Source organism: Euprymna scolopes, chromosome 45, assembly GCF_053919585.1.
Source record: "Euprymna scolopes isolate OS-2025 chromosome 45, ASM5391958v1, whole genome shotgun sequence".
NCBI lineage: Eukaryota > Metazoa > Mollusca > Cephalopoda > Sepiida > Sepiolidae > Euprymna > Euprymna scolopes.
The window spans coordinates 8,212,587-8,228,512 of NC_136526.1; the positions used below are offsets into that span (position 1 = coordinate 8,212,587).

The 15,926-nt window shown below is 31.4% G+C and overlaps 1 protein-coding gene across 1 annotated transcript in view; it reads left to right on the forward strand.

Annotated features, from left to right (window-relative positions):
* LOC145269034 (general transcription factor IIH subunit 3-like) overlaps positions 1 to 15,926 on the forward strand; it is a 71,247-nt gene that overhangs the window by 17,296 nt on the left and 38,025 nt on the right. The window contains exons 5-7 of the mRNA XM_080124629.1: positions 2,221 to 2,283; positions 6,739 to 6,797; positions 12,235 to 12,309. Of these exons, the coding sequence (XP_079980755.1) occupies positions 2,221 to 2,283; positions 6,739 to 6,797; positions 12,235 to 12,309 (197 nt within the window). The remainder of the gene's footprint in view (positions 1 to 2,220; positions 2,284 to 6,738; positions 6,798 to 12,234; positions 12,310 to 15,926) is intronic.

Consider the following 15,926-nt stretch of genomic DNA (forward strand, 5'->3'; position numbering starts at 1 on the left):
ATAGTTTTTTTGTTATTTTATTTTGAACTGTCATATTTCAATTGTGTATTAATTGTGTATTGATTTGTATTAATTGTGTATTAATTAATTGTGTATTAAATGTGTATTCATTGTGTATTAATTAATTGTGTATTGATTGTGTATTGTGTATTAATTGTGTATTGTATATTGATTGTGTATTAATTGTGTATTGTATATTAATTGTGTATTGTGTATTGTATATTAATTAATTGTGTATTGTGTATTAATTAATTGTGTATTGTGTATTATTTAATTGTGTATTATGTATTTAATTGTGTATGTATTGTGTATTAATTGTGTATTGTGTATGAATTGTGTATTGTTTATTAATTAATTGTGTATTGTGTATTGATTGTGTATTAATTGTGTATTGTGTATTAATTGTGTATTAATTAATTGTGTATTATGTATCGTGTATTAATTGTGTATTAATTAATTGTGTATTATGTATTTAATTGTATATTAATTGTGTATTGTGTATTACTTGCATATTAATTGTGTGTTGTGTATTAATTGTGTATTATGTATTGTGTATTGATTGTGTATTGTGTATTAATTGCATATTAATTGTGTTTTGTATATTAATTAATTGTTTATTGTGTATTGATTAATTGTGTAATGTGTATTTGTGTATTAATTGGGTTATTGTGTATGAATTGTGTATTGTGTATTAATCAATTGTGTATTGTGTATTAATTAATTGTGTAGTGTATTAATTGCATATTAATTGTGTTTTGTGTATTAAGTATTGTGTATTAATTGTGTATTGATTGTATATTAATTGTGTATTGCGTATTAATTGTATATTAATTGTGTATTGTGTAGTAATTGCGTATTAATTGTGCATTAATTGTATATTAATTGCGTATTAATTGTGCATTAATTGTGTATTAATCGCGTATTAATTGTGTATTAATTGCGTATTGTGTATTAATTGTGTATTAATTGTGTATTTCGTATTAATTGTGTATTAATCGCGTATTAATTGTGTATTAATTGTGTATTTTGTATTGATTAACTGTGTATTGATTGTGTATTAATTGTGTATTAATTGCGTATTGTGTATTGATTGTGTATTGATTGTGTATTAATTTTGTATTTTGTATTAATTGTGTATTGATTGTGTATTAATTTTATATTAATTGCGTATAAATTGTGTATTAATTGCGTATTGTGTATTGATTGTGTATTAATTGTGTATTGTGTATTAATTGCTTATTGTGTATTAATTGTGTATTGTGTATTAATTGTGTATTAATTGAGTATTGATTGTGTATTGTGTATTAATTATGTAATAATTGCGTATTGTGTATTAATTGTGTATTGTGTATTAATTGTGTATAAATTGCGTATTGTGTATTAATTGTGTATTGCGTATTGATTGTGTATTAATTGTGTATTAATTGCGTATTGTGTATTGATTAACTGTGTATTAATTGTGTATTGCATATTAATTGTGTATTGATTGCGTATTGCGTATTAATTGCTTATTGATTGCGTATTGTGTGTTAATTGCGTAAATATGTATTAATTGTGTGTTAATTGTGTATTAATTGTGTATTTTGTATTAACTGTGTATTAATTGCGTATTGATTGTGTATTGTGTATTAATTGCGTATTGTGTATTGATTAACTGTGTATTAATTGTGTATTGCGTATTAATTGTGTATTGATTGCGTATTGCGTATTAATTGCGTATTGTGTATTGTATATTAACTGTGTATTGTGTATTGATTGTGTATTAATTGTGTATTGATTGCGTATTGCGTATTAATTGCGTATTGTGTATTAATTGTGTATTGTGTATTAACTGTGTATTAATTGCGTATTGTGTATTAACTGTGTATTGCGTATTAATTGTGTATTAATTGCATATTAATTGTGTATTGATTGCGTATTAATCGCATATTAATTGTGTATTAATTGCGTATTGATTGTGTATTAATTGCGTATTGTGTATTGATTGCGTATTGCGTATTAATTGCGTATTGTGTATTGATTGCGTATTGATTGTGTATTGTGTATTAATTGCGTATTGATTGCGTATTGCGTATTAATTGTGTATTGTTTATTAATTCATTATTGTGTATTGTGTATTAATTGTGCATGGTGTGTTAATTTTGTATTAATTGTGTATTATAACTTTTAATACTTTTATAGTTTTCCTGTTATTCTCATTATGTGACCATTTTATTGCAGCTGAAGAAGGACAATTGTATTCCGACTGTGTTGTTGCTGGATCCTTGGCCATGGCTCTTTGTTGTATCCTTATCTTACTAAATTTGAAATTCATCTAGCAGACGTACCTAATAGTCATGCGACGATTCTAATATTTTTTCCTGGTTCCAATACAGTTGTAACGTAGTTGTTACATGGCCATACTCGGTACCCACATTTTGTATGTAGGCAGTTGCAAGGAAAGAATCTGACTCAGTCTTTTTTTTAGTGAAACAACAGACATTTATTTACAGGTACTTTGCAGAGTAATGCTTTGTCTCTTGTTCAAAAATCTTTTTGTACTCTGTGCTTAACAAGACTATGTTATTCCGGTACTCCTTATCCGGCCATGTTTAGGCCACCTCTTTTCCCGTTGCTCTCAACCCATGTGTGTAACATGTTTCTCTCCATCCTTCTCAGCCGCGTTTTTCTTTTTTTTTATATAATATTTTTCTTTCCTTCTTCCTTGCTGTGACCTCACCACGCACACAGCTTGGTCATTTACATAATTATAGATTCTGAACTTCCGATACAATTATCGATTCTGATTTGTTTTAAAATCTTTAAATATTAAGCTATAGAGCTGTTTATTAACTTGGGGGGGTAAATACCCATGTAATATGTGCATAAAAATACATTGGAACTGATAAATTATCAGTATCCTTCGTGTTTGTGTGCAGCAGTTCATCTCAAATGCTGTTGTTCTGTCTCACTGCAACATTTCTTCTCTGCAGCAAGTTATCTTTGTTAGCTCGGTCAGGTTCTTCGTCATCATTCAGATGATTTCATTCACAAAATCATCCTTCTCGGCCACGTTTATCTTCTTTTTTTTTTTTATAATATTTTTCCCCTTCTTCCTTGCTGTGACGTCACCATGCACACAGCTCGGTCATTTACATAATAACAGATTATTTATTGAATCTTTTTCATCATCAATGCTCTGACCCTCTACATTCATCAGCTCAAAGCTTGCCTAAATCTTTCTGATGAACTAAATTTTATGGATATCTGTTTTTCTTGACCAAGTGTCAACATGACCTCATACCTCATCCTCTCCCATCCTCATCCATCTGAGCAGGGCCCCTGGTGTCGCCCGTGACCTTGCTTCATCGTCGCCCGTAAGCAAGGTGGTTTGGTGCTACCTGGCACATGAAAATAGCGTTATAAGTAAAGTAGAATGCTTTATGGCATTTAAGGATCTCTCTAGTAAAGAGGTACGATTTTGTTGCTGACAAGTTTGTCGGGGTATGTACATGGACGGGTGCACATGTACAGTGAATTAATCAGAGGACAAGCAAGGTGATTTGCTGCTGCCCGGTACATGAAAATAGTGTTAAATCCTCGCCTTTCCTTTTCTTGTCAATTTTTTTCTTCAAGTTGATGATTCCTTTATTCTTTGTGCTGTTGCGAAACCTGAATTGCAAATGCTCTCAGTCACAGAGGAATGGCCGACATGAGGTGAAATTGGATGATGAGGTTGTGACTGCGATCAGTATGCAACAATAAAGTACGTTATGAACTGCTGTATCTAATTGATTGTGAACTGTAAGACGCTTGGCATCTCCTCAAAGGGGGGAGGGCATGCAACACGTGTCTCATCACTTAATTGTCAAAATACCACATTTACTCTATGGCCTAATTATTTAAAACTTTGTACTCTACTTGGAGAGTAGAGAGCGGACCGTATTTTATCCTTTTTAGTCCTCACATTTCTCTCCGATAGGCTCATAAGAGTAGTGGTCGATGGACAAAAATCAGAGGCTTGCAGTATTAATGCTGGAGTCTCTCAAGGGTCAATCCTGGGCCCAACTCTCTTCCTGATCTACATCAATAACCTCCCTAAACACATACTTAAATCATTCGTTGACATCTATGCTGATGACACAACCATCTATGGCAACACATCAAAGGCTGTAAATGACAAAGTTCTCTCTGATTATCTCTCCTCTGATCTCGAGCGCGTGGTTCAGTGGTGGAAGACGTGGCTGGTTACCTTTAATGCATCTAACTCCTATCTTTACATCATCAGCGCTCTGATCCCCATCTGGCATCAATTGAAATGGATGGCTCTCGTCTAGGAGAAGCCCCGTGTTTTGACAAGCTTCTGGGTTTGACATTTACTCCTGATCTGAAATGGAACACGTACATCAAGTCTGTTGCCAAGGTCGCTGGAAAGATGGTGGGATCCTTCTACCGCTCCAGAAGATATCTCACTACTGATGCAATTCTCTATCTATATAAAAGCCAAGTACGTCCAAGGATGGAATACTGCTGCCATATCTGGGCAGGAGCTGCTAAAAACAGCCTATCCTGCCTTGACAGAGTACAAAATAGACTTTGTGGCTTAGTGGGGGATGTCCTTTTCTCTACCCTGCAACCTCTCTCCCACAGAAGAGACGTTGCGAGCATATCCTTGTTTTATCATTATTTCCATGGCAAGTGCTCGTCAGAACTCCAATCTCTGGTCCCCCCTCGCCAATCTTTCACGAAAAACACCCGTCTAGCTGAATCCACTGTGAAAAATTTCCCTCACTCTTTATCTGTGCTTAAATCAAAACGTGGATTCCATGAACAAAGCTTCTTTCTTAGAACTGCACGCCTGTGGAACTCTGTTCCGTCTGCCTGCTTCCCACCTGACTACAACTTGGATGTCTTCAAGTCCAACGTTAACAAATTCCTAATGAACCACCCTCTTAAGTAAACACTTCATTAAATCTCCACACTAACGTACTGTACTTGCAATAACCCTTATCCCTGAGTGGCTTCCGGGCCTTGATAAGTGGTGCCCACCGTGTAAAAAAAAACAAAAAAAACATTCTCACAAAGGGGGGAAGAATTGCTGTTTTCTTGGTTGGGATCTATCCATATAACGTTTATTGTTGGCTACTTTTTTGACCATGAAGTAATTTTTTATTCTTTTATTTAGCTCTTTATATCAAGTGGCTTTGTTACGTTGTGTGTGCATATGAATATGTTTGATAACGACGTACATGTTGAATAGTGGGGTTTATATTTTATCTGTATATTCATGTCTGTGTAAATGCGTGTATGTATATACGTCGTATCATTTAGTTGATCGTCTAGTGTGTATATTTTAACATTTATGCAACAGTTTTAACAGGAAAAGATTGACGTGGACGTATCGAAACAGTTGGAGGCAAACAGTTCTTTTTAACAGATATAAATAACACAACACATACCTGAATTATTTACGAACATTTATTTTCATCATTCTGGCCGGTATCTTCAGAGATTTCAACGTATTCACATCTTGGCTGCCTGAGAAAACGCCGCTCCCTGCGTCATGGAGAGATCAACTCCCCTTGAGTCGTCCGTTCCCTTTGATGTTCAGTTAACGACTGACTAGAATCTCCCCCAAATCTACATCTCATCACGTGTCTAAGACCCCCAACTGCTGATGTAACCTCAATTTAGTTATTTCTTTATGCAAACCAAAAATCATGTTTACGTCTATTGTCTACTTTCGCATTCCTTTGTAGCGATATTATTATTTCCTGTCAATCATCTTTTCCCAATCTAATTGTTTATTTTTCTAATCATAAGAATCAATCCAGCGACCCGCCGTCGCTCAAATCAATTAATAATAATAATAATAATAATAATAATAATATTGTTTTGACCCTTGGCCCTGCCTGCCACAGTTAACACAGATACTACGCTATGATCACAGCAAAAGGGTCATAACATTACAACTTCATACCTTGTCTGGAGCGATTTTTTTTTTTTTTTTTTTTTTTTTTTATACGGTGGTCACCACTTATCAAGGCCTGGAAGCCACTCAGGGATAAGGGTTATTGCAAGTACAGTACGTTAGGGTGGAGATTTAATGAAGTGTTTACTTAAGAGGGCGGTTCATTAGGAATTTGTTAACGTTGGACTTGAAGACATCCAGGTTGTAGTCAGGTGGGAAGCAGGCAGACGGAACAGAGTTCCACAGGCGTGCAGTTCTAAGAAAGAAGCTTTGTTCATGGAATCCACATTTTGATTTAGGCACAGATAAAGAGTGAGGGAAATTTTTCACAGTGGATTCAGCTAGACGGGTGTTTTTCGTGAAAGATTGGCGAGGGGGGACCAGAGATTGGAGTTCAGACGAGCACCTGCCATGGAAATAACGATAACACAAGGATAGGCTCGCAACGTCTCTTCTGTGGGAGAGAGGTTGCAGGGTAGAGAAAAGGACATCCCCCACTAAGCCACGAAGTCTATTTTGTACTCTGTCAAGGCAGGATAGGCTGTTTTTAGCAGCTCCTGCCCAGATATGGCAGCAGTATTCCATACTTGGCTTTTATATAGATAGAGAATTGCATCAGTAGTGAGATATCTTCTGGAGCGGTAGAAGAATCCCACCATATCTTTTCCATAAAAAATAAAAATAGTTCAATTGTAAATGGTTTTTATTTGTTGTTACTGTCGCATGATGTTTTAATTTTTGTTTCTCTTCGAAAAAAAGAAAGAAATCCTTAACCTTTGACCCTGCAGTCATTCATCGTATGGAAAAACAGATGCATCTCGGAGATAAAATGTCCAGCAGAATTTTAGTAAGTAGAAAGATTGTTATTTTGCTTGTTAAAATTGACAATTTACATGTAAAGTTTCCAGTAAGCCAGGCACACAGGATTTATAGAAGTACTAGCAAGCTGCCTGGCATTGCCCGCGGTTATAAAATATGCATAAATATATTTTAATTCATATATAAACTGAGATATGTGTATGCAAGTATAATGTTTTTTCAAAACAGTTCACTTCTTGTAAATACAAAAAAATACTTGAGATGAGATCAAAACCAAACCCTAAAGCCAGCGAGTCAAGTACGATAACCATTAAGGCAGTTGGACATGATCTTTAAAAAGTGTTTTCAAATTTACTTATTCTTAACCTAAGGAATCTGTCATGTGAACCATTCACACATGCACATCCGTGAAACAGTTGACAAACAGATAAAAATCTGATCCCCCCCACCCACATACCAATTTTTCAATTTTCAGCCCTTAGTAGCCCATTTTTTGGAAAAAAAAAACGATTAAAGTTTTCCACATATCTGAATATCCTATATACCATATTTCCAATCTTTAGATCCAAAAATCGTGGAGTATATAGGTTGAGAAGTGTCCTCACACACATTCACGCATTCTCACTTTTATAGATATATAGATTAAGATTAAAGAATTTTGTTTTTGTCCAGAATTTCCTTTCTATTAAAAATCGAAAATAAAGAAAAGTCTGAATGATCTACGCACCCGTGACAAAACGTGAATATCATATTCCAAAAATCACGGAAATTGATGAAGTACTTTTATTTTTAAATAAGAAAATCAAATTTTATGAGTATCAGAGGAGAGACTGTCTCACTTAACATTTTGAAAAAAAATCTCTAAAAACAAGTGAGATAACTCAGTAAAAATTCAAAACTTACTAGGTTTATGTTGTAATGCCTACGAATTCTCATAATTCGCTTAAAAATTATTTTCTTATTCAAAAATGAAAATGTGTGATCAATTTACATGATTTTTGGAATATGATATTTCTGTTTCATCACGGGTATGTACATGATGCAGATTTTTCTTTATTTTTTGTTTTTTGATATGGAGAGGATTCTGGACAAAAACCAGTGTTTTTCACCCATATTATAGAACATGTAAGCAACCACCTGACAGAAACACCCAGAGACATGACAATACATAGCAAATATATCACAGTAATTATTATGGTAAGAAATATGTGTGATCTTCGAATCAAGGAGGCACTAGAAAGAGCAAAATGTTCCTGTTTACTTGCCTTTTCACGAGGGAAGAGTTAGACACAAGGTCAATTTTTAATGTGGGGAAATCCAGATCCCTAAAAAGGAGCAGTGGATAGGAACAAAAATAAAAATTGTCTCAGTCATGAAGGATTTCTCCTCCACTGATTGAGAAGAGAAAAGATGAAATGCAATATGAAAACAGATACTACACTTTTTGGCACTTCTGTATGACAGTTACATATTAGTAACAGACAAGTTATCGACTTCGAAAGAGAACTGCCGCCTAACGGCCATTATGTGGACCTCAAATATAAACAAGTGTTTACGATAACGCAAAAATATATAATAACAAAATAAATAACACAAAAATATTAAAATCGAAACATTTATTGAATAAAAAAAATGTATCGAAATATAATTTTAATTTATTAATATAATATTTTTTTCAATGAGTGATTCATAACTGAAAATAAAATAATAAATATTATAAAAACACAAAACATTTATAGATTGTTTTTAGAATTATTTTTTTTATGGTAAGATTGTAAACTGTAAAAATAAAAATATAATTTTAAAGCAAGAATTTATCTTATTTGGTGGCTATAATTCTTTTTTTCAATGAGTGATCCATAACTGAAAATAATAAATATTATAAAATCACAAAATATTTATAAATTGTTTTTAGAATTATTTGGGTTTTTTTTTACGGTAAGCTTGTATAAAAATGTAGAAAATATAATTTTAAAGCATAAAACATTTATTGAGGTTTAAGAATATTTTTTTTTGTACAGAAAGATTGTATAAAAATGTAGCAAAATATAATTTTAGTTTGCACAAACTTTTAGAAAAGGAAGAGTTATCGACCCCCTGATAAGCGGCATCTGTCGGCGGTTCTTGAAACTAAAATGCAAACATTCGTCTCATGTCACTGTCATGCAGAAGTGCCCACTTTTTTCCAAGGTACTAAAAAGGGCAAAACATTATTCAGAATTCAGTAACAGAATATTCATTTTAAGCACACACATATATTATACAGCATAGTCATGTTGACTCTCCACTTTTTATTAGCTCACCAAAGTTAAGCGACATTCGGTCTGGTTATTATCAGATGGGTAACCATATAGGAATACCAGGCACTGTATATGGGAGGATATCAGCACCTTTTTGAAAGAATTGCAAAAACCTAACATTGTCATTTCTTCTGACCTGGATATACACGCGTTTGGGGACTGCGTGTGAATTTAATATTCCCTAGAAATTTCCCTATTCAGAGGAAGATGATGAATGCAGAGTTTTATGTTGTGAGTGAATCAGTCGTATTTACGAGTGAAAAGTGTCTATTTTTTTTTTTTTTTTAAACAAGCAAAGTGTTGAGACATTATGTTGAACAAAGATGGCGGCAGTAAATCAAATCGGCAAAGAATCAATGCAGTCACGATTTCGAGTGTTGAGTAATTCCTAGTAACAAAGATGGCGGCGAAGAATCAATGCAGTCCTGATTTTGAGTCGTTTTGAGACAGAAGCTAACAATGAACTGATTGAATCCAAAATTCAACATTTTTTATGTTAACTTTTGAAGCTTCTGATTGGTTGATTATTACAACTGTGCTTATGAAAACGATCGTCGAAATCATTGGAGTCATACCCCCCTTATAAATCAAAACCATTTTATCAAATTATTTAAACCATAAAAGTTTCATACGACAACATATGGGATTCCTTCAATAAGTTTCTAAATATTTTTTGGATGCGCGCTTTTATTAATAGTACACACATGAAACTCTAGTCCCCTTCAAAGTAATCTCCTCCGGCTGCAATGCATTTGTTGTATCGTTCCAACAACTTCTGGAAAGCCCCATGGAAGTCCTTTTGTGTGAGCGTGTCAATGACCATCATCACAACCTCTTTCATCTTCTCAATTATCTCATAACGACAGTCCCTAAGGTTTTCCTTGAGCTTAGGGAATAACCAAAAAGTCATAGAGAGCAAGTTCTGGACTATAGGGAGGGTGAGGAACTGTCTTGATACCCATCTTGGTCACGCCAGTGAAACTCTGCCGCTTGCCTGTTTCCCACCTGACTACAACTTGCATGTCTTCAAGTCCAACATAAACAAACTCCTGACAAACCGCCCCCTTAAGTAAGACACTCTATCAAAACCCCCAATACTAATAATTACTACAATACTATCTCATTGATTACTGTACACGCAATAACCCTTATCCCTGAGTGGCCTTCTGGCCTTGATAAGTGGTGACCCCCATGTAAAAAAAAAAAAAAAAAAAAAATAGTCTGTGACAAGGATGGTGTTGTGGACTGGTGCATTGTCCTGGTGAAAATACCACTGACCCGATTTGTCTGTCCAGTGGGGACCCAGTGCATGTAGATCATGCCTGTGCTGTCAAAAAATGGGATCATCATAAGTTTCTGGGTGGATTTGCTCTGTCTGGCCTTCTTAGGTCTGGTAGAGCCAGCATATTTCCACTGGGAACTCTGTCTCTTGATCTTTGGGTCATAGCAGTAGATCCAGCTTTCACTGCAGGTCACCAGAGCATCAAAAACTGAGGGATCTAGATTGATCAGCTCGACCATCTCCCTACTGTCACGATAATGTCTTTCTTTCTGAGCACCTTTGAGACAAACTTTGCGCAAATCTCCCACATCCACAGTTCCTCGCGAATAATTGTGTGGACAATTCCCACACTGACATCAAACTGTGTACTGGTTGTCTCTATAGATACACAACGGTTTTTATCCATGAAATTCTTTATTTGGCCAATCAACTCTGGTGTTCTGACTTCCTTACTCCTCCCACACCTCTCATCATCCCTCACAGACTCCTTGCCTTCCTTGAATCTCTTCTGCCACTCAAAAACTGATGCTCGATTCATGCAAGATGGCCCAAAAGCAGTCTGAAGCATTCCATATGTTTCTTTGACATTTTTTCCAAGTTTAAAACAGAATTTTCTTGCATATCGTTCTTCTTAAGTGTCCTCACGTCCCGATTGCATTTTTGAAATTCACCAGCTGTGACAATCAGGCTTTAGTAGGGTGTATTCCAATTCCTGCTGTAGCTGTTCATTTGAACCTGAAATCATAAAAATTGGCCAATCATCTCATAAGATGTATAGCAATAACATTCAAGAGTCTACGACAATGTTAAATGCCTGTTCAAAAAAGTGTAGAAACTTATTTAAGGCACCTCGTATATCTTATATATAAAAGGCTATACGTCTGTCTGTCTGTCTCCATATTTTCAAACTCTATCTCCTCCGAAACTAAAAGTCGTAAAGCGACGCTAGGGGCCTCAAATGATTGGATTTTTTATAGACTGTTCTTTTATGGGTCTTTAGCCCGTTAAAATTGTTTTTAAGGGTTCAAAAAGGGGTTAAAATTGAAAAAATCGATTGTACATTAATCTTAATTTATTCTGATTCACTTCATATACGTGTCACGTTGGTACAGTGGTAACATCACCAGCTTTGAATGCTACAGTTTTGCTTTTGGTTTCAATTCTAGCTGATGGCACCTAAATACATTTTTAATGTCAGAGGTGTGAGTTCTGTTATAGAAATGTTGTTTTATTTAATTTGAATAAAATAAAATACGCATCAAGTGCGCTCGAAAGCCAAATTACAACGTAATTTTAAATAATAAATATTTTACTTGTTTGAAATTAATAATTTCAATATATTTTGGAGTCAAACTCCATCCTCAGTAGTTTGTTTGTTTGTTTGTTTTTTTTTTACTTCTTCTGTCTTGCATGACTTTTCTTCCTCCAACTTTACGACATGGCAAGAAAGAAGAAGAAAAAAAGAAACAAACAAAATGCTGAGGATGGCGTTTTATCCCGAAATATATTTAAATTATAAATTTCAAACAAGTAAAATACTTGATGCATGTCTTTTACTTTTGAAACCACGACTCTATAATAATGTATACGAAATCTGGACTAATTAAAATATAATATTTAAACATATTTTACAACCGGGTGCCCCCCTCCCCTAGTATTTTTATATTGTTGTTTTCTTATTTTCTTTTCCTTCCTCCTTGCTAGTATTATATATTCTGTTTACACACAAGGCTATATCCACCGAACAAATATATTTTAAACTAATATTTATACTAACTAAAGTACCCACCAATATAGAACAGTATGTGTATACAATATATCCTGTTTACCCATGGGACTAATTCTTTTTCTTTCTTTTTTTTTTTTTTTTGGAAACTCCATAGGTAATTAAAGGTTCAGAAGACAATCCTGCACAGTATATGAATTTTATGAATACAGTATTCTCGGCTCAGAAACAGGTGATGTATTTTGTTCTTTTATTCAGTAACGTTGACACACCGGTTTCTGCTGGATCACCGAAGTTAAGCAACGTTGAACCTGGTCAGTACTAAATTAGTGACCATTTGGAACTTCCAGGTGCTGTATGTGACCTTCGCTTATCTCGGCATTGTTTCCAGTTGTCCTGAACTTCTTGCAATTGGACTCAAACAGTGCCGATTCAGAAGAGGTGTGGTTGGGGATTGCACTTATCTTGTCTCACAATTACACGTGAGGCTGCCCCTACAGAGGGTATCCTTTGTCTTTCGAGACTAAATGGAGGTATATATATATATATATATATATATATATATAAAATGAAAATTACAAAATGATCCAAAATGGTAAAATTAAAGTAAATTATAAATATTAAAGAATTAATATTTATAAAGTTATCTCAGCCAGATGTAAAAGCTCGATAAAACCAAATAGGAAATAGAGCTTATAATACGAGCAAACAGTTAATAAAACATGTTAAAAAACACTTTGAAATTAGAAATTCAATTAACTTTCTTGAAATTATATATTTGGATTTTACCGTCACTGGATTATTTATCTTCCACGAGACTATCCATTCATGTGTAATCACCTTTTTCTTCGCCATATTCCCTCTGCTTCACTTTTTTTTGTTTTCAAGTAAGATTTTTGACTTACTTGTTGTTTCATCAAATACTTTTGAATGCAAAATTCGATCCTGCATTTTGCTAAATCCTACCCTCTGATGTGAAGGAAAGTATTTCTTCGAAACTCCGCGGATTAAGGACTATCCATTTATCTAGTGTTTCCTTTTCAGATTAAATATGTTTTTAACTCTTTTTCAAAGTGTTTTTTACATATTTTATTAACTGTTTGCTTGTATATATGTCGGATTTTTTATGTGTGTAAAACAGGTTTTATTTTCATTATAAAGTTCCCATATAATTTATGTCTTAAATTTTCCAAATCTATAAGAAAACAAAGATGTTTTCCTATAACAGATGAATAAATAAATTTAATGAGGATTATAAAGACAGACAAAATATAATGAAGTTAAGCTATGTTGAACCTGGTAAGTACTAAATGGGTGACCATTTGGGATTTCCAGGTGCTGTATGTACTCTCCGCTCTTCTCGGCATTGTTTCCAGTTGTCCTAGACTTCTCCTTGCAACTGTACTCAAACAGCGCCGATTCAGAAGAGGTGTGGTTGGGGATTGCGCAACTCTTGCTTCACAATTATAAGCACAGCTGCCCCTACAGGGAGTATCCTTTGTCTTTCGAGACTGAACAGAGTAAATTCAGTAAATTGTATTCCTTTTGGTGTTAAGATTTTCGGTAAACGTTATCAGAAATGTGGGTTCTCTACTTTTTTTAATGGAATTCCGTTCAGTTTGAAATTTTAGAAAACCAAATAATGTTTAAAAATATTTTGGCTATAGTCAGCTAACGGATTCCTAACTTCCGGCATGGCTGCTCCCGGGCGCGGTGACAAGGCAAATCAGTTCCTGCGCTTTTATTGTTTTTCAGTATTTTTATTTTGAAACGATTTATTGAAATAAAATATAAGAAAAAGACATTATCGAAAAATATACACAAGAAAAATTAACGAAATTATAAAAAGATAAAAAAAAAATACAATTTGTCTTTATTTGCACTTTTTAATAACAAACCTAAAAAATAAGTTTTTATTTTATTTGAAATTTTATAAGAAATTTATTTATGAAATTATGAAATTTATTTTAAATTTTAAAAATAAAGGTTTTTTTATTTGATTTTATATAATAAATATATGTCTATGAAATTATAAAAAATAAAATTATTGAAATCAAAATAACAAAATAAAATTATTGAAATCAAAATAACAAAATAAAATTATTGAAATCAAAATAACAAATAAAATTATTGAAATCAAAATAACGAATGAAATTATTGAAATCAAAATAAAATTATTGAAATCAAGATAAATAAAATTATTGAGATCAAAATAACAAATGAAATTATTGAAATCAAAATAACAAATAAAATTATTGAAATCAAAATAACAAATGAAATTATTGAAATCAAAATAACAAATAAAATTATTGAAATCAAAATAACAAATGAAATTATTGAAATCAAAATAAAAAATAAAATTATTGAAATCAAAATAACAAATGAAATTATTGAAATCAAAATAACAAATAAAATTATTGAAACCAAAATAAATAAAATTATTGAAATCAAAATCAAAATAAAATTATTGAAATCAAAATAACAAATGAAATTATTGAAATCAAAATAACAAATAAAATTATTGAAATCAAAATAACAAATGAAATTATTTAAATCAAAATAACAAATAAAATTATTGAAATCAAAATAACAAATAAAATTATTGAAATCAAAATAACAAATAAAATTATTGAAATCAAAATAACAAAATGAAGTTATTGAAATCAAAATAACAAATGAAATTATTGAAATCAAAATAACAAATAAAATTATTGAAATGAAAATAACAAGTAAAATTATTGAAATCAAAATAACAAATGAAATTATTGAAATCAAAATAACAAATAAAATTATTGAAATCAAAATAACGAATGAAATTATTGAAATCAAAATAAAATTATTGAAATCAAGATAAATAAAATTATTGAGATCAAAATAACAAATGAAATTATTGAAATCAAAATAACAAATAAAATTATTGAAATCAAAATAACAAATGAAATTATTGAAATCAAAATAACAAATAAAATTATTGAAATCAAAATAACAAATGAAATTATTGAAATCAAAATAAAAAATAAAATTATTGAAATCAAAATAACAAATGAAATTATTGAAATCAAAATAACAAATAAAATTATTGAAACCAAAATAACAAATAAAATTATTGAAATCAAAATCAAAATAAAATTATTGAAATCAAAATAACAAATGAAATTATTGAAATCAAAATAACAAATAAAATTATTGAAATCAAAATAACAAATGAAATTATTTAAATCAAAATAACAAATAAAATTATTGAAATCAAAATAACAAATAAAATTATTGAAATCAAAATAACAAATAAAATTATTGAAATCAAAATAACAAAATGAAGTTATTGAAATCAAAATAACAAATGAAATTATTGAAATCAAAATAACAAATAAAATTATTGAAATGAAAATAACAAGTAAAATTATTGAAATCAAAATAACAAATGAAATTATTGAAATCAAAATAACAAATAAAATTATTGAAATTAAAATAACAAATAAAATTATTGAAATCAAAATAACAAATAAAATTATTGAAATCAAAATAAAAAATGAAACTATTGAAATCAAAATAACAAATGAAATTATTGAAATCAAAATAACAAGTGAAATTATTGAAATCAAAATAAAAAATAAATTATTGAAATCAAAATAACAAATGAAATTATTGAAATCAAAATAACAAATAAAATTATTGAAATCAAAATAACAAATAAAATTATTGAAATCAAAATAACAAATAAATTATTGAAATCAAAATAAAAAATAAATTATTGAAATCAAAATAACAAATAAAATTATTGAAATCAAAATAAAAAATAAATTATTGAAATCAAAATAACAAGTGAAATTATTGAAATCAAAATCAAAA